The sequence below is a fragment of the Ranitomeya imitator genome, chromosome 6 (assembly GCF_032444005.1).
Source record: "Ranitomeya imitator isolate aRanImi1 chromosome 6, aRanImi1.pri, whole genome shotgun sequence".
NCBI classification, from domain to species: domain Eukaryota; kingdom Metazoa; phylum Chordata; class Amphibia; order Anura; family Dendrobatidae; genus Ranitomeya; species Ranitomeya imitator.
The window spans coordinates 523768446-523794144 of record NC_091287.1 but is presented as its reverse complement, the minus strand read 5'-3'; the positions used below and the strand labels follow the sequence as shown (position 1 = coordinate 523794144).

The 25699-nt window shown below is 41.6% G+C and overlaps 1 protein-coding gene across 10 annotated transcripts in view; it reads right to left on the bottom strand.

Annotated features, from left to right (window-relative positions):
• Positions 1 to 246: 246 nt before the first annotated feature.
• The window catches only part of ENPP2 (ectonucleotide pyrophosphatase/phosphodiesterase 2), a 222248-nt gene continuing 196795 nt past the window's right edge, over positions 247 to 25699 (bottom strand). For 6 of the 10 annotated variants that reach the window (XM_069731821.1, XM_069731824.1, XM_069731817.1 and 3 more), the window contains 4 exons: positions 24581 to 24658; positions 22585 to 22717; positions 18964 to 19117; positions 247 to 845 (listed from right to left, as the gene is read on the bottom strand). In XM_069731821.1, the coding sequence (XP_069587922.1) occupies positions 675 to 845; positions 18964 to 19117; positions 22585 to 22717; positions 24581 to 24658 (536 nt within the window). In that variant the 3' untranslated portion in view covers positions 247 to 674. Of the gene's footprint in view, positions 846 to 12880; positions 12932 to 18963; positions 19118 to 22584; positions 22718 to 24580; positions 24659 to 25699 lie in introns of all 10 variants that reach the window. The other 4 variants (XM_069731814.1, XM_069731813.1, XM_069731818.1 and 1 more) reach the window with 1 other exon arrangement.

The window sequence follows — 25699 nt, the reverse complement described above, 5'->3', positions numbered from 1 at the left end:
TGGCCTTACTAGATCAATTCCCATGAATCTCAAATTTGAGGTATCCCCCATGCACAATGTTGTCATGCCTTGGCAAAGAGGTATCACAACAATTGGAGATGTCCCCAACGTGCTCTCCCACCCTCCTTCTGAACTCCCGTAGAGTTTTGTCGATGTACTCTTTCACAGCCGTATGTGCCTTTATAGAATTCGTTTATCACTACCCAGCTCCCATGACGTAAAATATGCAAAGGGGACACATAGGCCTAAAAATGAATTTGTGTGGTTTATTATATGAGGTTCCATTAATCCATACAACATAAATATGTTTGGTCACAATTTCAAGTTAATATAAGTCACTTTACATATTCGGAAAAAATAAAATAAAAAGGTCTACAAATATATATCGGCGCTGCACTAGAAAAGTAAAAATTCCCAGTGCAAGAAGAAATTCTGCAGCACTATTAACAAGCTTAGTCTATGAGCCTATAGCTGCAGCCGTAAGACTTTCAAACACAGACATCTACAGAACGACATTACGGGACGAATGACATGTGCATGACACGAAGGATTAAAATACTAATATAGTTAAGTGTCCTGGTTTAAAAATTAATAAATACAAAAAAAATAAAATAAAACCAATATAAAAATATACACCACTTGGAAGAGTAGCTGACATCTGAAAGCTGGGCGCATTAGATGTCGCTCTCAAACGTATGCATGTGCGTTTTCAGGGACAGGATCTCCGTGTAGCTACGGCTGGTCTTCCGATAAAAATCTAGTCCGGTGAGCTGCTCGATGTCTCGGACACGAGCGGTGTGCATCTTTAAGAGCTCCTCCACCCACTTGGATTCATCCTCTGAGTTCTGCGGGACCAAAAATGAAAATTTCTCTGTCAGAAATATTTAAATGTCACATGACAAATATTTGGCCGTAAAGCCAGTTTAAACACCCCAGTTATATGTCCGTGAATAGAAAAATCATACATCATATTACATTCTGAAGCTGAAAATGTGTTTGAGTTGCACAGGATATTACATTATTTGGACTAAAACATCACTGCATAATAGAGCAGCTGCATGCAATCGTGCAGCTATAGGGGTGGAGATACAGCTGTCAGACACAGCCAGACTCCCCGAAAAGGGAAGGCATAAAACAAGCACAGTGTACACTGGGTCCTAGGAGACTATTGCACTAATTCTGTAACTAGGGTTAATACACCAACCTTAGTTATGAGGGAAATCAGTTAAGGGGGTTCAATGTGTAAAATAAAAAATACATAAATAATCAGGAAATACATAAAAAAATGTTGGTTACTAGCCCTGACTAAATTGGAAAAAATAAAAAACACAGTGTAAGATATAATAATAATAATTTTTATTTATATAGCGCCAACATATTCCGCAGCACTTTACAATTAAGCGGGGACATGTACAAACAATTAATTCGGTACAAGTTAAGACAATTTAAACAGTGACATTAGGGGTGAGGTCCCTGCTTGCAAGCTTACAATCTACAAGGAAATGGGGGGACACAATAGGTGAAAAGTGCTTGTTATTTCAGATCTGGCAATTATAATAAATAGGGATTTTCATACAAAGCTGCATGATCCGGTCATCAGCCCGTGTGTTTAAGTGCAATAGTCAAGTATCAAGTCCAGTTATCATGTGTATGGAGGGTGTGGAGACAGATGAATAGTAGGGTGCAGATTCACATTAATATTTGGAAGGAGGGAACAGGGCAAAGTTAATTTACTGAGTAGTTGATGTGGTAAGCTTGTTTGAAGAGATGGGTTTTCAAAGCGCGCTTGAATAGGTTTGGGCTAGGTATCAGTCTGATCGTCTGGGGAAGTGCATTCCAGAGAGCTGGCGCAGCACGAGAGAAGTCTTGGAGATGGAGGTGCGAGGTTTGGATTACGGGGGATGTTAGTCTTAGGTCATTTGTAGAATGGAGGGCACGTGTAGGGTGATAGACAGAGATGAGAGAGGAGATATAAGGCGGTGCAGAACTGTGGAGAGCTTTGTGGGTGAGAGAGATGAGTTTATACTGGACCCTGTAGCAAATGGGTAGCCAGTGTAATGACTGGCACAAGATGGAGGCATCGGTGAAGCGGCTGGACAGAAATATGACTCTGGCTGCAGCATTCAAGATGGATTGGAGAGGAGAAAGTTTGGTAAGAGGGAGACCGATCAGAAGAGAGTTGCAGTAGTCCAGACGAGAATGAATGAGAGCAATAGTAAGAGTCTTAGCGGTTTCAACGGTGAGAAAAGGTTGGATTCTGGAGATGTTTTTAAGATGCAGGTGACAAGAGCGAGTGAGTGATCGTATATAGGGAGTAAAGGAAAGTTCGGTGTCGAATAAGACCCCAAGACAGCGGGCATGCTGCTTGGGAGTTACGGTTGAACCCTCCAGGGTAATTTCGATGTTGGGTAGAGTGAGGTTAGTAGAAGGGAGAAACACAAGAAGTTCCGTTTTGGAGAGATTAAGTTTCAGGTAGAAGGAGGACATGATGTTAGAGGCAGACAATCCTTGGTATTTTGAGTTAGGGTAGGGGTGATGTCGGGGGAAGAAGTGTATAATTGGGTGTCATCAGCATAGAGATGATACTGGAACCCAAATCTGCTGATTGTTTGTCCAATAGGGGCCGTGTAAAAAGAGAAGATGAGGGGACCTAGGACTGAGCCTTGCGATACCCCGATAGTAAGGGGACGAGGAGAGGAAGAGGAGCCGGCAATCAGCGGTCAGAGGTAGGAGGAGAACCAGGAGAGGGCTGCGTCCTTGAGGCCTATAGAGCGGAGCATAGTGAGGAGGAGCTGGTGATATACAGTGTTAAATGCGGCAGAGAGATCCAGGAGAATCAGCAGAGAGCAATGACCTTTGGATTTAGCTGTTAATAAGTCATTAGAGACTTTAGTGAGGGCAGTTTCAGTGGAGTGTAAAGAGCGGAATCCAGATTGTAAGGGGTCAAGAAGAGAGTTATCCAAGAGATAGCGGATTAGATGGGAGTGGACCAAGCGTTCCAGGAGTTTAGAGATGAAGGAAAGGTTAGAGACAGGTCTGTAGTTAGCAGTGCAGTTCTGGTCCAGGGATGGCTTTTTAAGTAAAGGGGTTATGATGGCATGTTTAAATGAGGAGGGAAAGATACCTGAAGAAAAAGAGAGGTTAAATATTTTAGTCAGGTGAGTGGTGACCACTGGTGAGAGAGACTGCAGGATATGTGAAGGAATGGGGTCACTGTTGCAGGTTGTAGGCCGAGCAGAAGCGAGGAGCTTGGAAACAACTTCTGAAACAAGCTCAAAGATGTCTAGTTAGCTTGAGGTGCGGCAGGGAAGGGGATCCAGGCACTGAGGGTATTGCGCTGAGATATTCTGATGGATATGGTTGATTTTTTCTGAGAAATAAATGGCCAGATCCTCACCACTGAGGTTGGTGATGGGGGCTTGTACTTTAGGTTTCAGGAGGGAGTTAAAGTTTTCAAAAAGTCATTTTGGGTTGTTGGATAGTGAGGTGATGAGGGTGGTGAAATAGGATTGTTTGGCCAGATAAAGGGCAGAGTTCTAGGTTTTGAGCATGAACTTATAGTGGATGAAGTCTTCTGCCAAGAGAGATTTTCTCCACTGCCGCTCTGCACACCTTGATCAACGCTGAAAAAAGCGTTTTTGCATAGTGTGCCAGGCCTGCCGTTGTCTGTGTCGGGTCTTTCTGCATGTAGAAGGTGCTGCTTCATCTAGGGCATTCTTCAGTGTATTATTGAAGTGTGACAATGCTAAGTCTGGACAGGAGAGGGAGGAGATGGGGGCTAGAGATGTGTGGAGATTGTCCACAAGCTGATGGGTATTAATGGTACGTGTATTCCGATAAGTGTGGTAAGTGGGGGTGTCCTGGGTGAGGAGACAATTCTTGTCAGAGAAGGAAAGAAGGTTGTGGTCCGAGAGCGGGAGAGGGTAGTTAGTAAAGTTATGCAGCGAGCCGGGACGGGAGAAAACCAGGTCCAGACTATTCCCGTCCTTATGCGTAGGAGAATTAGTAAACTGTGAGAGGCCGAATGAAGAAGTTAGAGAAAGAAGATGAGAGGCAAATTGGGAGAGGGGATCATTGATGGGGATGTAAAAGTCTCCCATGATGAGGGCGGGGATGTCACAGGATAGAAAGTGAGTAAGCCAGGTGGCAAAGTGGCCTAGAAACTGGCAGGAGGAGCCTGGAGGGCGATAAACAACCGCCACTCGCAAGGAGAAGGGCTTATAGAGTCTGATGGCGTGGACTTCAAAGGTAGGAAATGTGAGTGAGGGAACCGGGGGGGATGACCTGGAAAGCACATTGTAATGAAAGGAGCAAACCAACACCTCCACCCTGTCTGTTCTCAGGTCTGGTGGTATGTGAAAATTTCAGCCCACCAAACGAGAGTGCGGCAGCGGAGGTGGTGTCTGATGTTGTGAATTCTGCTCTTGGGTTCCCTCCAGTGGTGGTAGGTGGGAATGCAGTTGTCTCAATCACAGTCCTGGCCAGGTGTATCTGCTGATTGCGGTTCTGGCTGGGATATTTAGGTGAGCAGGATTCATTAGTCCTTTCCAGTTGTCAATGTTTCTTCTGAAATGTTGGTTCACTTTCTGGCTTCTCCTGCTTCGCTGCCAATTCAGCAAAGATAAGTGTCTGGTTTTTGTTTCTGTGGCACACATGCAGTGTGCTTATATTCTGTGTTATTCTGTTGTTTTCTCTTGTCCAGCTTAGACTGTGTCAGTGTTTTCTCAGTCTTGTTGGATTCTCTGTAGATGCAGATATATGCTCCACATCTTTAGTTAGATTGTGGAGTTTTTGTATTTTCTGCCGTGGATATCTTTGGAAGGATTTTTAATACTGACCGCTTAGTATCCTGTCCTATCCTTTCCTATTTAGCTAGTGTGTGCCTCATTTGCTAAATCCTGTTTCCTTCCTGCGTGTGTCTTTTCCTCTACTACTCACAGTCAATATTTGTGGGGGGCTGCCTATCCTTTGGGGTTCTGCTCTGAGGCAAGGTAGATATTCCTATTTCCATCTATAGGGGTATTTAGTCTTCCGGCTGTGTCGAGGTGTCTAGGTTTTGTTAGGCACACCCCACGGCTACTTCTAGTTGCGGTGATAAGATCAGGGTTTGCGGTCAGTATAGTTACCACCTACTTCAGTGAAAGTTTTCATGCTGCTCCAAGGTCACCTGATCATAACAGTCTGAATGCTGGATCCAGGTTTCTGTAATAGCCAGAAGGTTAAGGGAACTAGAGAGGAAAAGATCGTGAATGTAAGTTAGTTTGTTACACACAGACCGTGCATTCCAGAGAGCACATTGGAAGGCGATATGAGAAGGCATGCACTGAATGTTAATAAGATTAGCAGGGTTTCTATATGTAGCTGGAGGAGAGTAATGCATGCTGTTGGAGGGAGGTCCAGGGTTTGGGGAGATGTCACCTGCAACTAGTAGAAGGAGAAAAAACAGAAAGAGCAGGTGGTGGGATGATTTGTATGAAGATATATAAAAGTAACCATTTTAAAAAGGGGAAGATAATTTAAATTGCATCTCAAAGATCAATTGTTTTAAAAATGAAAAAAAATAAAATAAATAAAATCAGAAGTTTCCTTTATTTTTTTTTCAGATATCTATTAAAATAAGGGAAAATGTTTGTTTGTTTTTTTATGAATAAACCACAATTCATCTCTGAAATTGATATATAATTTAAATTGCATTACAGAGATCAATTGTGGTTGTAAAAATGAAAAAAAAAAAAAAAAGAAGAAAACCAGACATTTCCCTTATTTTAGCACATACAGTTGTGGCCAAAAGTATTGACAGATATCTGTCAGATAATACGCAGTTTCTTCCTGAAAATGATTGCAATCACAAATTCTTTGGTATTATCATCTTCATTTAATTTGTCTTAAATGAAAAATCACAAAAGAGAATGAAGCAAAAAGCAAAACATTGATCATTTCACACAAAACTCCAAAAATGGGCCAGACAAAAGTATTGGCACCTTCAGCCTAATACTTGGTTGCACAACCTTTAGCCAAAATAACTGCGACCAACCGCTTCCGGTAACCATCAATGAGTTTCTTACAATGCTCTGCTGGAATTTTAGACCATTCTTCTTTGGCAAACTGCTCCAGGTCCCTGATATTTGAAGGGGGCCTTTTCCAAACTGCCATTTTTAGATCTCTCCACAAGTGTTCTATGGATTCAGGTCTGGACTCATTGCTGGCCACCTTAGAAGTCTCCAGTGCTTTCTCTCAAACCATTTTCTAGTGCTTTTTGAAGTGTGTTTTGGGTCATTGTTCTGCTGGAAGACCCATAACCTCTGAGGGAGACCCAGCTTTCTCACACTGGGCCCTACCTTATGCTGCAAAATTTGTTGGTAGTCTTCAAACTTCATAATGCCATGCACACGGTCAAGCAGTCCAGTGACAGAGGCAGCAAAGCAACCCCAAAACATCAGGGAACCTCCGCCATGTTTGACTGTAGGGACCGTGTTATTTTCTTTGAATGCATTTTTTTTTCTTCTGTAAACTCTATGTTGATGCCTTTGTCCAAAAAGCTCTACTTTTGTCTCATCTGACCAGAGAACATTCTTCCAAAACGTTTTAGGCTTTTTCAGGTAAGTTTTGGCAAACTCCAGCCTGGCTTTTTTATGTCTCGGGGTAAGAAGTGGGGTCTTCCTTGGGTCTCCTTCCATACAGTCCCTTTTCATTCAGAAACTCAAACAGTTAATTTATTTCAGTTCTTCAATTCAAAAAGTGAAACTCCTATTATATAGAGTCATTACAAACAGAGTGATCTATTTCACGTGTTTATTTCTGTTAATGTTGATGATTATGGCTTTCAGCCAATGAAAACCCAAGTCATTATCTCAGTAATAAATAATAATAATCATTATTTTTATATAGCGCTAACATATTCCACAGCGCTTTACAGTTTTGCACACATTATCATCGCTGTCGCCGATGGGGCTCACAATCTAAATTCCCTATCAGTATATCTTTGGAATGTGGGAGGAAACCGGAGAACCCGGAGGAAACCCACGCAAACACGGGAAGAACATACAAACTCCTTGCAGATGTTGTCCAAAGTGGGATTAAAACCCAGGACTCCAGCGCTGCAAGGCTGCAGTGCTAACCACTGAGCCACTGTGCTGATCAGTAAATTAGAATAACTAAACAACACTTGCAAAGGCTTCCAAAACAGTTAAAAGGTTCCTCAGTCTGTTTCAGTAGGCTCCACAATCATGGGAAAGACTGCATCTAGAAGACAGTCATTGACACACTCCACAAGGAGGGTAAGCCGCAGAAGGTCATTGCTAAAGAAGCTGGTTGTTCACAGAGTGCTGTATCCGAGCATATTAATGGAAAGTTGTGTGGAAGGAAAAATGTAGTAGAAAAAGGTACACAAGCAACCGGAATAACCGTAGCCTTGAAAGGATTGTTAAGAAAAGGCCATTTAATAATTTGGGGGAGATTCACAAGGAAAGGACTGCTGCTGGAGTCATTGCTTCAAGATCCACCACACAGAGACGTATCCAGGACATGGGCTACAAGTGTCACATTCCTTGCGTCAAGCCACTCATGACCAAGAGACAACGCCAGAAGCGTCTTACCTGGGCCAAGGAGAAAAAGAACTGGACTGTTGCACAGTGGTCCAAGGTGTTGTTTTCAGATTAAATTAAAATTTGCATTTCATGAAGGTCCCAGAGTCTGGAGGAAGAGTGGAGAGGCCACAATCCAAGCTGCTGGAGGTCTTGTGTGAAGTCTCCACAATCAGTGATGGTTTGGGGAGCCATGTCATCTGCTGGTGTAGGTCCACTGTGTTTTATCAAGACCAAAGTCAGCGCAGCAGTCTACCACGAAATTTTAGAGCACTTCATGCTTCCCTCTGCCGACAAGGCAGAGGTAGGTAGGTATGTATGTATGTATGTATGTATGTATGTATGTATGTATGTATGTATGTATATATCTACCTACCTGCAGGTGCTTCTCACAAAATTAGAATATCATCAAAAAGTTAATTTATTTCAGTTCTTTAATACAAAAAGTGAAACTCAATATATAGTCATTACAAACAGAGTGATCTATTCCAAGTGTTTATTTCTGTTAATGTTGATGATTATGACTTATAGCCAATAAAAACCGAAAAGTCATTATCTCAGTAAATTAGAATTCTTTATAACACCAGCTTGAAAAATTATTTTAAAACGCGAAATATTGGCCTACTGAAATGTATGTTCAGTAAATGCACTCAATACTTGGTCGGAGCTCCTTTTGCATTAATTACTGCATCAATGCGGCGTGGCATGGAGGTGATCAGCCTGTGCCACTGCTGAGGGGTTATGGAAGCCCAGGTTGCTTTGATAGCAGCCTTCAGCTCGTCTGCATTGTTGGGTCTGGTGTCTCATCTTCCTCTTGACAATACTCCATAGATGCTCTATGGGGTTAAGGTCAGGTGAGTTTGCTGCCAATCAAGCCCAGTGATACTGTTGTGTGTAAACCAGGTATAGGTACTTTTGGCCGTGTGGACAGGTGCCATGTCCTGCTAGAGAATGACATTTCCATCTCCAAAAAGCTTGTCGGCAGAGGGAAGCATGAAGTGCTCTAAAATTTCCTGGTAGACGGCTGCGCTGACTTTGGTCTTGATAAAACACAGTGGACCTACACCAGCAGATGACATGGCACATGACATATATATGACATACTGATAGGGAATTTATATTGTGAGCCTCAACGGGGACAGCGACGATAATGTGTGCAACCTGTAAAGCACTGCGGAATATGTTAGCGCTATATAAAAAAAAGATTATAATTATTATTATTATTATTATTATTATATGTCTAAAAGCCAATCACAGAGCTGCTTTCATTTCACTATAGCCGTTTACAAAATAAATACTGCTCGGTGATTGATTGCTATGGTCTATGAAAGCAAGGCCTCGCTTTTGTCATCTGTTTAAAAGAAAAACCAGTCTTTGCTGCCAATAGCAACTAATCGCAGAGCTGCTTTCTTTTCATCAAAGGTGTTTACAAGAAGAAAGCTTAACGGTGATTCTTTGTTATGGGCAACAAATTATTTTCCCTTCAGACAATTTTGATCAACAAGGCCCACAGTAACCCAACATATTATTACTAATAAATATCAAGATTTATATATTTATTTTCACAGATTCACTGCAAATTATATGACAAAACATTTAAAAAAATAAAAGTCAAAAAGAAAAATAACCTTCATTCAGCTGTGTATATAAAAAAGCAAAGAAAGACTGCTTCTTGGAAGAAGGGGTGGGAAAAAAACAGAAGTGTAAAAACAAATGTAGTAGAAATTTTGACAGAAATTAACATTCCATGGACATTTCCTCAGTACAATAGTCTACAGCAAGTGGCAACGCCTGGCACTTTTATGCGACGTGGATTTTACTTGCGTAAATCCACAGGAAATCTATCTAAAGGGCATTTAAATGTGCCGTCACTAGAAGCCAAGCTTCAAAGTCAGAAGATCTCCCTAAGGCTCTAGCATCATGGCTTCTGTTCATAGCGGGGCTGTGACAGCCATGACTTATCAAGTGGATACCATTAATTTCTCATGAACACACTGCCACTAGAGTGTCGTTTTTGGAAAAGTTTTGTCTGGAATACATAAGGATCAGGCAGTCTCAACTGTATGGACATCGCGGACATGGCATGCAGGGTCAACTTTCCAGTGAAATCAATAGGAGTTGGCGACTTCTGTATCGATAGGGAAACACAGAGCACTTAAATTTCTGGAACCCCCATGGACAGGTGTCCACATTATTTTCCCTCTGTAAAAACATAGGACCCATTTGTTTAATAAATCAATTATGGTGTTGTCTACTACAGCCCACTAATGTTATTAGCGGAGATATCGGATAGAGAGGTGAGCAGGTGGTGATGCTTCTGTAATGCTTCACTACTGTAGTAGAAGGGGCCAGTCGTAGCCTTCCAAAGTTTCCCAATTCCAAGGGCAGGTGAAGACCAGCGTATTTTTTTTTTTTGCCAGACTGCAATCCGCCAAAATATCAGATCGCACTCGGAGTGATATTAGTCTGTAGGGCCGTGCAGCGGTCATATTTTTTCCTCAGACCAACCTACCCTTAGGCCAAGACCACAGTATTGGTCACCAGGACTAGCAACTGGCTTCTACAGGGAGGTGGAGAATAATTAGAAGGTTGCTGAATTGGAGTAGTGGATTAGTAGTTGGGAGAGGAAAAGACATGTGAGAAGTTTCAGGAAAAAGGCAGACTGTAAAACAGCCTAGACCTAGGAGTGAAAAACTCCGCTGTCTTGACCTCTTAAGGTACCTTTACACTGAACAACATTACAACGATAACGATAGCGATCCGTGACGTTGCAGCGTCCTGGATAGCGATATCGTTGTGTTTGACACGCAGCAGCGATCTGGATCCTGCTGTGACATCGGTCGGAGCTAGAAGGCCAGAACTTTATTTCGTCGCTGGATCACCCGCTGTCATCGCTGGATCGGCGCGTGTGACGCCGATCCAGCGATGTGTTCACTGGTAACCAGGGAAAACATCGGGTTACTAAGCGCAGGGCCGCGCTTAGTAACCCGATGTTTACCCTGGTTACCATTGTAAATGTAAAAAATAAACAAAACAGTACATACTCACATTCCGGTGCCTGTCACGTCCCCCGCCGTCAGCTTCCCGCACTGACTGTGAGCACCAGCCGTAAAGCACAGCGGTGACATCACCGCTGTGCTCTGCTTTACGGCCGGCGCTCACAGTCAGTGCAGGAAGCTGACGGCGAGGGACGTGACAGGCACCGGAATATAAGTATGTAGTGTTTTTTTTTTTTTACATTTACAATGGTAACCAGGGTAAACAACGGGTTACTAAGCGCGGCCCTGCGCTTAGTAACCCGATGTTTACCCTGGTTACCCAGGGACTTCGGCATCGTTGGTCGCTGGAGAGCTGTCTGACAGCTCTCCAGCGACCATACAAGGACTTTCCAACGATCACGGCCAGGTCGTATCGCTGGTCGTGATCGTTGGAAAGTTGCTGAGTGTGATGGTACCTTTAGACCTGTGAGTGGGTCAACTGCAAAGCTCAGGATCCACTCCATGACAAACAGTGACCTGGGTCTAAAAGAGTGGTGCCACTGGGGAAGTGGGCTGCCATGTGTGACACCTCTGTCAACACACGGGCCCGTAGAGTTTAATTGATCCATATATACATTTTAAAAATGCATCAGTGTCTCTTTGCAGATCCTTCTCTCAGCCATTTGCAGATTAGACTTATCAGCTATTAAAGGGGTTGTCCGGTCTTTTGCTAAAAGTCTGTAGTCACTTTTTATGACCGCAGACTTAGTCCTCACAGCGTGCAGCCAACACGTTGTCAGAATTCCCGGAGTTGGCGGTAAGACCAGGCAGGCAGTTTGCATACTTCTGGCAGCATTACTAGACATTCACGGCCTCGCTCAGTACAAGCAACTTGAGCAAGGCCTTGCACGTCTATTTCGAATGTGGTTAGAGGTTTGCAAATGAAAAAAAAAAAAAAAAAAACGGATGCAACTAGAATGACAATTACATAATTTTTTTTTTTTAAATGGTCTCTTGGATGGTTACATTCAGATGGATTTGTAATTGCAGCCACAATCACTGCAAGTGTGCTGGAGGTCAGGGTATTAATCAGCTGGGGGAAGAGCTCAAACCTGGGGGAAAGCCATGGAGGGCTTCTGTGGGATTGTAACAACAAAAGTGGAGGTTCGATTGCCCTGTCAGGCCCCTTTTCACGCATCAGTTTTTTGATATCAGTCGCAATCCGTCGGAAAAAAAAATGCCGGCGGATCCGTTTTTTTCTCATAGACTTGTATTAGCGACGGATGGCCTCACGTTTCATCCGTCGTTCACCGGATCCATTGAAAATTGTTTGTCCAGCGGCCAGAGACAACGGACAAAGTAACGTTTGTGTCCATCGAAAAAATGGACAGCGACAGATCCGTCGCCATCCGTCGTTTGCTCCAATGGAAGCCTATGGGTGCCGGATCCGTCAAATGACGGAATCCGGTGACAGATTCCGTTTTTTTTTTTAAACTGAGCATGCTCCGATTTTTTTAGGATCCAATTAGCCGGATCCGCTAGTCTGATCCGTCGAAAAAACGAATCCGACATCAGTTTTTCACAGTCTGCAACGGATCCGTCGAGCCAACGAATTGTGACTGTGACTGACGGAAAAAGCTGATGTGTGAAAGGGGCCTAAGCCTGAAACGTGGCATAGAAGTGTAGTCTTGGGTTGTATTGGACTGTGGCACGTAGACTATAAATTTGCTGCATAAGTTCTCATCTTTGGGGCTTCCGCTAAATGAAAAGTGGCACCTAGAATAAAAGTAAAATGTGCATTCGTCTGGTACCCAATGGTCCCATCCCATATGTCTGTTATGGTCATATATGTGTCTTGGTGTGAATGCTAGACCAAACCTCGTCATCCAACAGAAAGCCCATTATACTTGTGAGAACAATCCATCAATGCAGTGTCTTGTGTGTTTTTGTTTTAGTGCAGGAAGAACACATACTGAGCCACATGAAACACAACACCACATGGAGGAAGTTGTAGACACGGAGACTTGCATGAGGACAGACCTAAAAATTAATCAAGAGCAGTTTCCACAACCACAGTGAATTACTCCCCGGAGACTGTCCTTAGAGCAAAGACATCTGGTGCTGACAAACAGGAGAAGGGTTGACTGGTGAAAAACACAAGAGGACAACAGATAAGAGTAAATTGCTCCATGCTGGAGGCACTGTTTGCTTACTCAATGGCGATAGGTTTATTTTCCTCTTAGGTTGTTGAAATGTCATCTAAAGTTTAACTAAATTCAATCTTTATCATGAACAAGAAAGAGGAGGAAACATACTAACCAGCCCCTTTGACCTGACTTTAGAAGAGCTCTGGGGACCAGGCCTGGAAAACTACAAAAACACAAAAAGAAGTACAGTTTTCTGCTGAAAAGTTTGTCCTAATACTTTTAAGAAATACAGATTTTGCATGCAATTGCACCAATAAGGGATATCTGTCAACTATTCCTCCCAACAAATATGCAAACTTGGATGAGCACATGGCGAGAGGGGAAAAGCTGCTGTCAGACAACTCTGGCAGGGCCTTAACTCTCCAGTGGGAACAAAGGAGTGGGCAGGCATGTCAACCGATCAGGAACTTTTACCCAACTAAATGGTCACTACTGATTAATAATGCAGGAGTAATGTCCCTAAATAAATTCTAGGCACCACCGAAGAGCCACGAAGCAGTTCCTCTCACCACAAACATTCACGATGGATAGCCAGTTCCTGGCCTGATAAACAGTCCCTTGGCCAGGATATATCAGAAGTCAACTCTAGAAGTATCCAGAGTGTATACGAATAACCCAAGGCCGGTGCACTGCACATGCACTTGATGACGGTGAAGCATTCAGGGAAAAGCCAATAAAGCCCAGAAGGGGCCGTCTAGCATAACCGTTTGGGAAATAGGAACCACCTTTGACTTTTTGAACGTTAATTTGCATCTGGTGCTCTCTATGTGCAAACTTCTTGTTTCAGATAAGGAGCACCAAAATTTGGAAGTGATAGGGATATGTTCAAACTGTTTGATGGTGTAGAACGTTCTGGACAAGGTTCCCTTCAAAATCCAACATGCCTGCTCCATGTTTTCCTCAAAAGTTTTTTTTTTTTTTTAGCCCTCCAATCTCCAAGTTTGGCCAACTTTTATCTAATGTGTATGGCCAGCCCTACTGTACATTGGACTTTCAAGTCTTAGCCGATTAGAATCTATTCATTGTAAAATCTCAAATAAGATGAGGATTTCGATCCTAACTGAAGAAGAAATTTATCAAAACGGGAGTCAGGGTACATGAGGAGATACATGTATAATACATGTACAGTCATGGGCAACAGTTTTGAGACTGACACAAATTTGAATTTTCACAAAGTTTGTTTCTTCACTGTTTTTAGATCTTTTTGTGATTGTGATAAACCCCAAGCAGTGATTAGACAAGACTGGGAAGGCATCAGTCAGGATTTCTTCCAAAAACTGATACCCAGCCACCAGGGCAAAATTCTTGAAAAATGAGGGTCAACACTGTAAATATTGAGTTTTTTCAAAAGCTACATGTATTTATCAATAATAGTTAAAAAAAAATTGTGAAAGGTTTATAAAATTGTACTTCAATAACCACAGAAACATCGGACTAAAAAGTTTTTAACAGTATTCAAGCAGCAAAACTTGAGGGAAAAAATTGGTCATTCTCAAAACTTTGGGCCAGGACTATACATCTTAGACCTAAACAAAAAACAAAAACATCAAAACACATAGAATGAAGACACTGGAAACATGAATACATGGAAAAAGATTAGGTATGGAGAGGAGAAGCAGAACACAAAACACAGAGTGAGCGTGTAGGTGTCCTTTGCGTGCTTTTAGCATGAGGTCTTTAAGAATAGTCATAAATTTGTCGTTAATAAAGCCTACTTTTCAGGCCATGCACAATTAGTTCATTTTGTAACACGTGCCATTAGAATAAGGTATCCACTACCTGCTATACGTCCACATGAGCCTGGAGTTATTCGTACATGTGACATCACCGACCTTGCTCAACTCCCGGAAGTGAGCCGAGCCAGAATTATTCTGTAATTTTATTTGCACCCCTCTGAATGCAATTTTTTTTTTCAAAACATTTGCTTTATGGCAAGGTACTATGTATCAGAAAGCATACTTGCCATCTCACCAGGAACTTTAAGGAGGCTCCCCCCCCCCCCCAAAAAAAAAGGGGGAGACCTTGTAAACTCCCAATAGAGATGGCAATTTTCCCAGGTGCTGCAGAAGCCTCTCTGAAGGCAGCACTTCCCAAATATTTTCCGCAGTCTCAGCCCAGGTGTCCAGATGCACATTTTTGGAGAAACACACAGTGTGTAAAGTGTCATGATCTGGGGAGATTATTTATAATTATTCATTTATTATATTATCAACTCTGTACCTACTGAAGCATCTGGAGGAAACCCAAGCAAACTCGGGGAGAACATACAAACTCCTTGTAAATGTTGTCCTTGGTGGGTTTTTAACCAAGGACTAGAGATGGGCAAACCCAAACAGGAAAGTTCGGCATCCGTACCGAACACCTACTGTTCGGGCACGGATACCGAACACTGACTTCACCAGGAAGTCTGTGCTACTGTTTGGGTTCAGCTGCCCGAACACCGGGCGTTTGTCGCGCTGTCATGCGCATAACAGAGCGACAAACCCTTCTTCTGATCAGCGGTGAAATCCTCCCCACCGGTCAGAGAGACGCGGTTCCCACGCTGTCAAAAGACAGCGGGAGCGCTCAGCTGTGATGGGAGGTATAAAGTTTACCTCTGATGACTCGTGTCAGCAGATGGGACTACTGCTCCCATCATCCGACACCTGCTGCCGCTAATAACAGCGAGAACAGGAGCGGCTGATGGGAGTATTCATCAGCGACTCCTGCACTGTAAATAAATAATTAAAAAAACAAAACTGGCATAGATTCCCCTGTATTTTTGTTAACCAGCCAGGCAAAACTCACAGTTGGGGGATGCAACCCTCAGCTGTCAGCTTCAACAAGGCGTTCTCTAGAATAGAGGAGTCCTCACGCTGTTTTTTAAAATTATTTAAATAAATAATTTAAAAGAAAGGCACATGACAGCGTGGCAAACACTGAATGTTAGGTGAATGGGGTCCAAGTACTGTTCTGGTACCTGAACCCTAACCTTTTGTAACTGTTCAGCAGAACCCGCCGGACCCGAAAATCCAGGTGTCTGCCCATCTCTACCCGGTACCCAAGCGGTAAAAAGCAACAGTGCTACTACTGAGAAACTATGCTGCCCAAAAGAACATGTAGGGGTCTTGAATTGGTATAAAATGGAGCATTTGCTGCACAAAGGATTTTTTTTAAGACTAAAAATTCAGGGAAATTTCAGAAAATATTCAGAAAAAAAAAATGTATGAAAGCTGGCAAATCTGCTAGGAAAGGCACATAGGTTTGGGTAGCTTTCATCAGGTCCATTTTATGACCATAATGGGCTATGTGAGTATGTATAGGGATGGCTATCCCACGGGTATGGAAACACTACAATACATGACTAAAGTATCAAGATCAATTGCTTTTGTAATTTTTTGTTTTTTATTTTCCTTACTTTTTTGGGCAATCGGATGTTTCTTAGGATTTGAAATTCATGGTGTTGCTATGTTTCTCCTTGCGGAGAGTGACATGTCAAGCCTGACCTGCCAGGGTGAGAAGACTTTCAAGCTGCAGTGCTCCTCTGGGAAATATTCAAATTGTCTCTTCAGAGAGGAAGAGGACTAGAACTCTAATGTTACCTATAGGAAGTAGCAATCCTAGAAGTCAATTTCAGAGTCCATATGGACTGTTGGGATTGCTACTTTCTATAGGTGGCACTGGAGTTCTAGTCCTCTTCCTCTCGGAAGAGATAATTATCAATGTTGCAGGCATGCCCCTTAGACCCTATATACATGCCTTCTTCCTATTAACTTGTGAACTTAGCCAAGAATACAATTTAGATTTTCACTGAAGTAAGCTCTTGTTCATAATATAGCAGCTGGATTAATCAGCGACAAAATGGATACGGTTGAAAACAAAAACTGATCCAACGTGAGATGATTACTGATGGGTAACGCCTTTGCTCGAGCATGCTCGGGTGCCGACCGAGTGACTTTGGCGTGCTCAAGTAATATGTTGGAGGCCCCGCAGCTGCATGTCTCGCAACTGTTCAAAAACCACAACACTTGTTTGTTAGGCAGTCCTTGCATTAGTTGTGGCTGTCAAACAGCCGAGAGACATGCAGCCGCGAGGACTCCAACATATTTTTCGAGAACGCCGAAGTCACTTGGTCAGCACACGAGCATGTTCAAGAAACACCCTATCCGAGCACCTTCGCTCATCACCAAGATAATTTCTAAAGTCAACGACTTTGCCAAAGCGGTTGACCAATGCCAAGCTGTAGCGCCGACATGCACAAGAGATGCATCAAAGTACAGTCATTTTTTTTTTTAAAGAAACTTTTGGCAATCAGAGCTGCTGATTAATTTACTGTTGCAAGCATTGTATGGCAAATATTAATTAGCAATAGGTCTCATTGTTAAGTTGCCCAACAAAAGCTGCATTTAGTAAGATTATAGAACCATTAATTTTTTTTTCCAAAGAAAATACCAGTTCTTTTTAATTATATATTCAGCTACAACAACAAAGAAATATTTAAAAAGTGTCCCAATCACTATGGTTTTAATGTTGGGGAAATAAAAAAAAAAAAATAATAATAGATCATGTGGTGGGCATAAAAGGACCTGGTTTTTTAAACACACTGAAATAATCGGGTTTTAGTTCCAGGTGACAGGTTCACTTTGCAGAACCAGTGTTGTATATGAGGTCAGCAAAATAAAATCTGATTGAAAACTAATTACAGATTCCAGAAATGCCTCTTCTAAGCCGATTACAGCCAGGAATACATTTTGGATAAAAGTTTAGCAAAGTTCAGAACAAGAAAAAAAACAAAAAAACAGGAAAAACGCGCAGACAGTGGGATCAGCAGCAGAGACTCGGTGTTGAACCTAAGGCAAAGTGATTTAAACACTTATTTTGTATTCTGTCTTTTTTTTTGTTCGTTTTGGTTTTTTTTACTATTAAAACAAACTGAAGCCGATGGCCATATTTTGTCCGAAACCCCCCAAAAAAAACACTCTATTTTAATAAGTTTTATAGATTTTGAATATCGTCACAAAAGCTCTGCAGCATTGACATAGACCAAATTGCTGAATTTCTTTCCCAGACTGGTTTCACAAAACTTTGACTCATGTTATTTTTGACCATGTTGAACCACCACTTTGTTCAAAAGTATTGAGGACCAAAGCTTCATATCCATGCAGGGTTGCCAACCATCCAAAAAGTCCTAGACAATTTGTAAAAATAGGACATTTTTTTGCACCAGTCAATAAAAAAAAAAAAAAAATTATATATATATATATATATATATATATATATATATATATATATATATATATATATATATATATATATATATATATATATTTATATTTTTTTTTTTTTTTTTTTTTTTTTTTTTTATTGAATTTTTTGTGAGTTTTTTATAGACTATTGTGGCCATAATTCATCATTTTACAGGTCACAGTGAATGCAGCTGATGTCTTCATTGCAGCATTACGGGTTGTAGACACATCACTTAAATGTTTAATGATTTATTATTGTTCTCCAATTATTTTTTGATAGGCTGTTCAGAAAAAGAAAAAAAATCAAATTGGCAATCGCTCAATGGTATAAACTACAACATATCAGCAAGAAGACCACTCGGCCAAGCAGCAGCGTAGATCCCTGCTCCTCTTGACTTTGAAGGCATTTTGGGAATCTGCACTTAGTTTCCATCAATAATTCTCACCTGGGAAAATTCTAAATTAATTTAATAAATTTAGTTATCTGGGATCAGGATTTTAAAAAACGTCAACATTTTTTTTTTTCCCCTTAAAAACAAAACAAAAAAAAACAGCACCATTCTTGTCTTTGGGCTGTGCCTGGTACTGCAGCTCTCAACTCAACAAGTCAAGTAAATAGGTCCGAGCTGTAAAGCCAGACTGCTTGGCAATGCCACGGTTTTGGGGGGTGGGAGGGAAAGTGAACCCCTTATCCTTTATAACTGATCATGTATTTAATTCTTAAGGTCAGAAATAAAACTGGCCCACTAGAGGATCCTCCAGCCTAGTAGAATTTTGTCCTTAAAAAAAAATTATATATATATATATTTTTTTTTTTTCATTCGAGTGCATTAAAGTTGCTGACCAATTAATGCAATTTTTTTTTTTTAAATTCAGCAGTGAATAAGTCCCCCCCGAAATGATTCTCACAATCAAATGAGAGCTGGGATTGTGCCACTATACATATAAACTTATAAAGAGATTGGCTTACGCTGCAGCTTTCATCGTTGTCGGGCCTGTGTGGGATGATGAATGAAGAGACGGCCATCTTTCCATCACAGTTGTCAGCCGGCTGGTTAAAATCTAGACAGCTGGTTATGATACAGAAGTAGTGTGTGGGGACTGGTATTGTTCCATCGACAAACCTGAATGTAGAAGGGGAAATGAAAGCAAAAAAAATATAAGAATACATCAATAAAGGTTATCTTTTTGGTATCAATATCCATCTTTCTGGATGATTTTTTAAAATGCATGTATTTGGGGCTCAAAATTAATTTGTAATTAGGTCCCGTTAATGATGTTTGGCTTTTACAGCCTCTTTGTTTCCACGCATGTTTAACTTCGGTGTGGCCTGTCATCATAAATGCAAAAAAAGACAGATAAAAAGGTTACTCTGCTGTCAGTCAGAATAAGCTCACTATCTGACTCTCAGTTAAAGGGAATCTGTCAGCAGGCTGGTGTTTGGTTCTCTGAGAGCAGCCTGATTCCAGTGATGTGTCACTTACTACTCTGTGTATGGCAGTTTCAATAAAATCAGTGTTTTATCAGCAGATTATCACTACAGGACTAGGTGTCTCGTGCCTCCTAGTCCAACCAGACCCCCACAACTGATTGGCTGCTTTCTGTGTACGCTGTATATTGACAGAAAGCAGCCAATCAGTAGTGTGGGCGGGGCTTTAAACAGCTCAGCATTGAGAGCTCGGCTAGATCTGCAGCAGAGAAACCAGTGATTGTACCACAACTGCTGCACCCAGTAACCCAAGTGATACATCGCTGGGATCAGGGTCTCTGCCACTACATCATGTTGCTATAGTAAATGTCTGTGGATGATATCCGCGCTGCTGTGACAAAACTAATCCAGATATAGTTGTGATACACTCTGGTGGTTTATTCAACGCGTTTCAAAGCCTATGGCTTCTTCTTCTGGAAATTACCACAGAGACACGTGAAGACCGTGCTGTTACATATCTTATATACATTCAAAACCGGCGCCAAAACACCTTCTAGTGTCAAAGTTCGTGGAGCAGTAATACATAATAACATTATTATAGATTTAATGGAACGTCTAATATTATGTGCCCTTGAGAAATCTTACATATTTTTAAAAACTCACCGACATCAATAAAAAGAGGGGAAATTTCTCAAATCAATAACTGAAACAGACCAGGGAGGCTCCATCCGATATTGCAGTGGAGCAGAACCCAAATAAAACAACCGTGAGAAGGAGGAGAAGAACAACCGACCATGATGGAGTCCTCTATCAACCTGCTGCAATCACCATACAGTTAATCCACATCATCGCCATGACCATTATACAATCAGTCTAATGTATCCGATCAACTAAAGTTATTTTGTATAAACTCTCAGTTCAGCACAATCAATTTATCAGTACTTCTAAATATATATCCTACTATATAATTGTCTAAGGGTCACTTCCATCTGTCCTTCTGTCACGGATATTCATTGGTCGCGGCCTCTGTCTGTCATGGAATCCAAGTCGCTGATTGGTCGTGGCAAAACGCCCGCGACCAATCAGCAACTGCCACAGTCCAGCGGCAATATGGCCGCTCTTCCCTCCCCGCAGTCAGTGCCCGCTCCATACTCCCCTCCAGTCATCCAGTCAGCCCTCACACAGGGTTAATGCCAGCGTTACCAGAGCGCGGTGTAACGCACTCCGGTTACGCAGCTATTAACCCTGTGTGACAAAGTTTTTACTATTGATGCTGAGTATGCCGCATCAATGGTAAAAAGATCTAATGTTACAAATAATAATATTAAAAAAAAAAAAAAAAGTTATTCTCACCCTCCGACGTCGCGTCCTGTCCGACGGCAGGTTCCGGTGCTAAGGATGCTATGGGAGAAGGACCTGCCACGACATCACGGTCATGTGACCGCAACGTAATCACAGGTCCTGCGCGAGAAGGACCTGACATGACATCACGGTCATGTGACCGCGACGTCATCACAGGTCCCGCGCGAGAAGGACCTGCCATGACGTCACGGTCATGTGACCACGACGTCATCACAGGTCCTGCGCTCATAGTCATACCAACCCTGGCACCGGAAGCTGCCGCGTGCACCGTGCACAGAAGCCAGGACTAAGGTTAGTATATGTTTATTTTTTATTTTATGTCACTGGCCAATATACTACATTACTGGGCAATATACTACGTGGCTGACGAATATACTACATACTACGTGGCTGTGCAATATACTACGTGGCTGACCAATATACTACGTGGCTGGGCAATATACTACGTGGCTGACCAATATACTACGTGGCTGGGCAATATACTACGTGGACATGCATATTCTAGAATCCCCGATGTGGTAGAACCGGGCCACCATCTAGTGTGTGTATATATATATATATATATATATATATATATATATATATATATATATATATATATATATATATATATATATATATATATATATATATATATATATATATATATATATATATATATATTTTACAATGTGCAAATTATTACTGTGGATTTAGTTCACCACCCTACATAATTTTTTAATAAAAATATATTTTAATATATATATACACTAATAATAGCTATATATTTAATGGTGGAAATTGATTTTCTATACGCATAGAATTAATTCTCAGGTAATGTTTCTCTGGCTGGATGTACAAACAGGGGTGTGGTGTGAGCTCAGGCATTTCATTTATATAGCTTCCAATAGCTGGGTGCCTGAACAGTCGGGCTTTGGTCCTGCTCTGCCCCATCTACATCGGTCGTCTGACACAAGGCGAGGCTTTAACACTACGCCCCCTGATGAAGCTGTGGGTGAAATGCACATAGCGGCCATTGGACCAGTACACATTTACTCTCTCCCAATCTGGACACACCATTTAGGTGTAAGTATTACTTACCTTCATTATTTTACCATCTTCTCTGGATAGTCATAGCACTAAGCTCTTAGACTAGGGGTGGTCACTGCATGTTCTAAACTTTTTTGGTCTTTTCAAGTTTATGCACTTTCTACACTTTATATGTGTACTGGACCATTTGTAGGAATACACTTTTTTTTCTGTATGTATGTTTTTCATATTTTTAAATTATATATTTAACAAAAAATGTTCCATTTTATATAACCTTCCTGCACTCTCGTCTCTTGTGTTGGTTTTGAGGCTTTAATACTAGTGGATAGGACCGCCCCGATGGGTACACCTTGTCGCAGTGGCTTTTACACTTTTTTGATCAAAAATAGTAAGTACCATAGGTTATTTATATGTACTATTACAATTTACTTACTTAAAGGAGGGTATACGCTCATTTTCTAGCTTAAATTTTCACAATTTTATGAAGGCAACTTACATGAGCCGTCATAAGAAATCATATATATTTATAGGGACAGTAAAGACTCTGCCCAAATCTCCTAAATAACCTACTCATATAAATAGCCTGATTGGCTTGCAAAAAAAAAAAAAAAAAAACGTTTGCCCCATTCCATTGCTTTTGACCATCTGTTTAATCTAAGCTCATTAGTGTCTATGACCATAACTAAAATGAATGGAAGCTGTTAAAAAAATTGGCTCACTAGACAAGATTGTGACAAGTTTCTAATCTCTTGCCCATGAAGGCCCACTTACATTTTAATCTTGTCAGGGGTGTCATATAAGCCATCATAGTCATAGTCAAAGATGGGTCCAGCAAGAACGTTGACTCCATTCCTTTCTGAGGCGTATCGCTTTACCAAGACTCTCTGAAAATAGTTCCAGATCTCTATTTAAAAAAGAAAGAAAATTGGAACAACAGATACGACAGGGACATCTTAACCTTGAACTGAGGAGAAATCAATAACAGCCATGTCTAAGAGTGGATAAACCATAAGGCCGATTGAAAATAATTGATAGGAATTTTTTTTTATTTTTTTTTTAAATTGTTAAAAATTTGCACTTTCCAATTTTTTTGGGGTATCTGCACTCTTCCTACTTACTCTCATTTCTGGGTTACGGTATTTTCCTATACTCTAAAAATATTAGCTAAAGTAAAAGTATGGAATATGGGTACTCTTTCTGATTTTACCGTAATCCCAATCTACCCACAAGTTATGCCTTTGTACCGTTTTCTCTTACCGGCATCTGAGCCCCGGTGTAAGCACCAGTCCTTCTAATCTGGCCAATTGATAACTATTTGTGATTCTCCATCAAGCCCCCTTGTGAATCATAGTTTGTGGCTACATCAGATAATTCAGCCGTAAACTTGATACGTGTTTGACCAATAGATATTTCTCCTGCCTCCACCATAAATAAGCCTGTTTCCTGGACAGTCATGTGATTGCAGCGGATGTCAGCATGCACGTGACTGGGGCGCATGGCAGGGACATCATGTGCCATGGGGCGCACGCCGACTTCAGCAGCCAGCTCCTCTGCTCAATAAAGAAGAGGATGGTGCGTGGCATGGAAACCAGGACAAGCAGAGTAGAATTTTTTTTAATGTGTTGCAGAACAGGGTACAGTACCCCAGGAAGGGACCCAGGATGGGGCACAATACCAAAGGGAAGGAGGCCAGGATGAGGCACATTATACCAGAAAGGGGCCCGGGATGGGGCATAATACCACAGAAAGGGGCCGAGGATGAGGCACAATACCACAGGAAGGGGCACACTACCCTAGGAAGGGGCACATTACACCAGGAAGTAGCACAGAATGACATATTACTCCAGGATGGGGGACATTACCTCAGTAAGGAGCACAGAATGGGGTACACCAGGGGTGTCCAACTGCATTCCTCGAGGGCCGCAAACCATGCGTGTTTTCAAGATTTCATTAGCTTTGCACAAGGTGCTGTAATCATTATGTGTGTAGGTGATTAAATTATCACCCGTGCAGTACAAGGAAATCCTGAAAACATGACCTGTTTGCAGCCCTTGAGGAATACAGTTTGACACCTCTGGGGTACACTACCCCAGAAAGGGGCCAAGGAGGAGGCACATTATCCCAAGGAAGGGACATATTACACCAGGAACGGACTCAGGATGGGGCAATCTACCCAAAAAGGCATATTACCGTAGGAATGGGAACACTACCCCAGGAAGGGGCACTGAATGAGACACTTTATCCTAGGAAGGTGCATACTACCCCAGGAAGGGGCCCAAGAAAAGGCATATTATCCCCAGCAAAAGGCCATGTATGGGGCACAGTATCCCCAAGAAGGGGCACACTATCCCAAGGAGGGGCCAAGGACAAGGCATATTATCCCAGGATGGGGGTGGTTAAACCAGGATGGGGAATATTATCCCAGGAAGGGGAACAGGATGGGACACATTACCCCCAGGAAGGGCACAGTACCCCAGGAAGAGGCACATGATGGGGCACATTATACCAGGAAGTGGCCAAGGTTGGGACACATTATCCCAGGAAAGGGCCCAGTATGGGGAGCATTATTACTGATTATTACCTGATGGCATCCTATCCCACCCTCAATTTCATTATGAGACCCAGATAACGTCGTCTCCCTACCTAAGTCCAGCAGCCACAGATTACTGCAAGGAAAACCGGATCAGGATAGTGCAAATCTTTTTGCTCACATCATGCTTGGCTTTTAACAAATATTATAAATCGCTCTGACTTAGAAAGTACTTACTTTTGAATGCGGGGTATATGGGAATGACATTTGTAATGAGAACAGCGTCATATTTGGCATCAGCAGAAGAACTTAATTCTGGAGGGAAAGAAAAAATGGTCAATTAAAACTCAGACAAAAACAGGTCAATAGATTATAAAATTTATTATGGTCGAGTAAGTGCCTACATCTAGCTGTGATTTGGTGTAATGAAGATAAAACATCTGGATGAAATTAGTGTAGTCGCACCAAGTGTATTATGTACAGGGCTCCATGTTGATATACACTGCTCCCAAAAAATTAAGATGGAGGAAAAAGGTTGTAGTGGTCTGAGATCAGGGATAAAGGTAGGGGCAGCAATCTGGTTAACGAACCTTTATTATCCCTTCGATCTCCACCACGCGTTTTGACAGCATAACTATCTTCATCAGGTAGTAAAAAAAAATTAAGGGTACACCAAAGCCTCACAGTATCGGTATGTTCACAAAACATGTTTTCGTTGGATTCTTTTTTTTTTTTTAAATCACCATAAAAACTATACATTTTTACCCCAAGTCAATTAAAATATGCGATACCAACCTATCCAAGTCAGGAAACGTTTGCCACTGTGAACCTATTTTACCATTTTTTGGCAAGACAACCACCAAAAAGAAATGGTTTTGCAAGTATAAGGCTGCAGGTAATTCCTCTCCTCATCCTTCCTGGCTGATTCTTTTATAATTTTGCCAATGTCCCTGTTACTACTGGAAGCATGAGACGGAAGAAAAGCAAATACAACGGTTTTGCAGATAAAAATATGGAAAAAGATTTCTTCAAATATAGATTAAAGCAGAATTTATTCCTGCATTTTTGCAGTACTGGGATTGACTAAGCGTTCCAGACTTATAAACGTAGTCCTTACTCCCGGACTAAGTAAGTGTCCATGCGTAAGATCTAAGTTTTAGTCTGAAACGCATAGGATTCATTCTTGCAGTACTGAGATTAGCAATTTTATTCTATATTGGAATAAAGCTTTTTACATATTTTTATCCGGAAAACGACTGGATTTCTCCTTTTCTATATTGCTCTTCACCACTTCAAGCAGGAATGGTCTCTTATGCATGCCAAGGATTGCTGGCAACTACTGCTGGATAGTTCTTT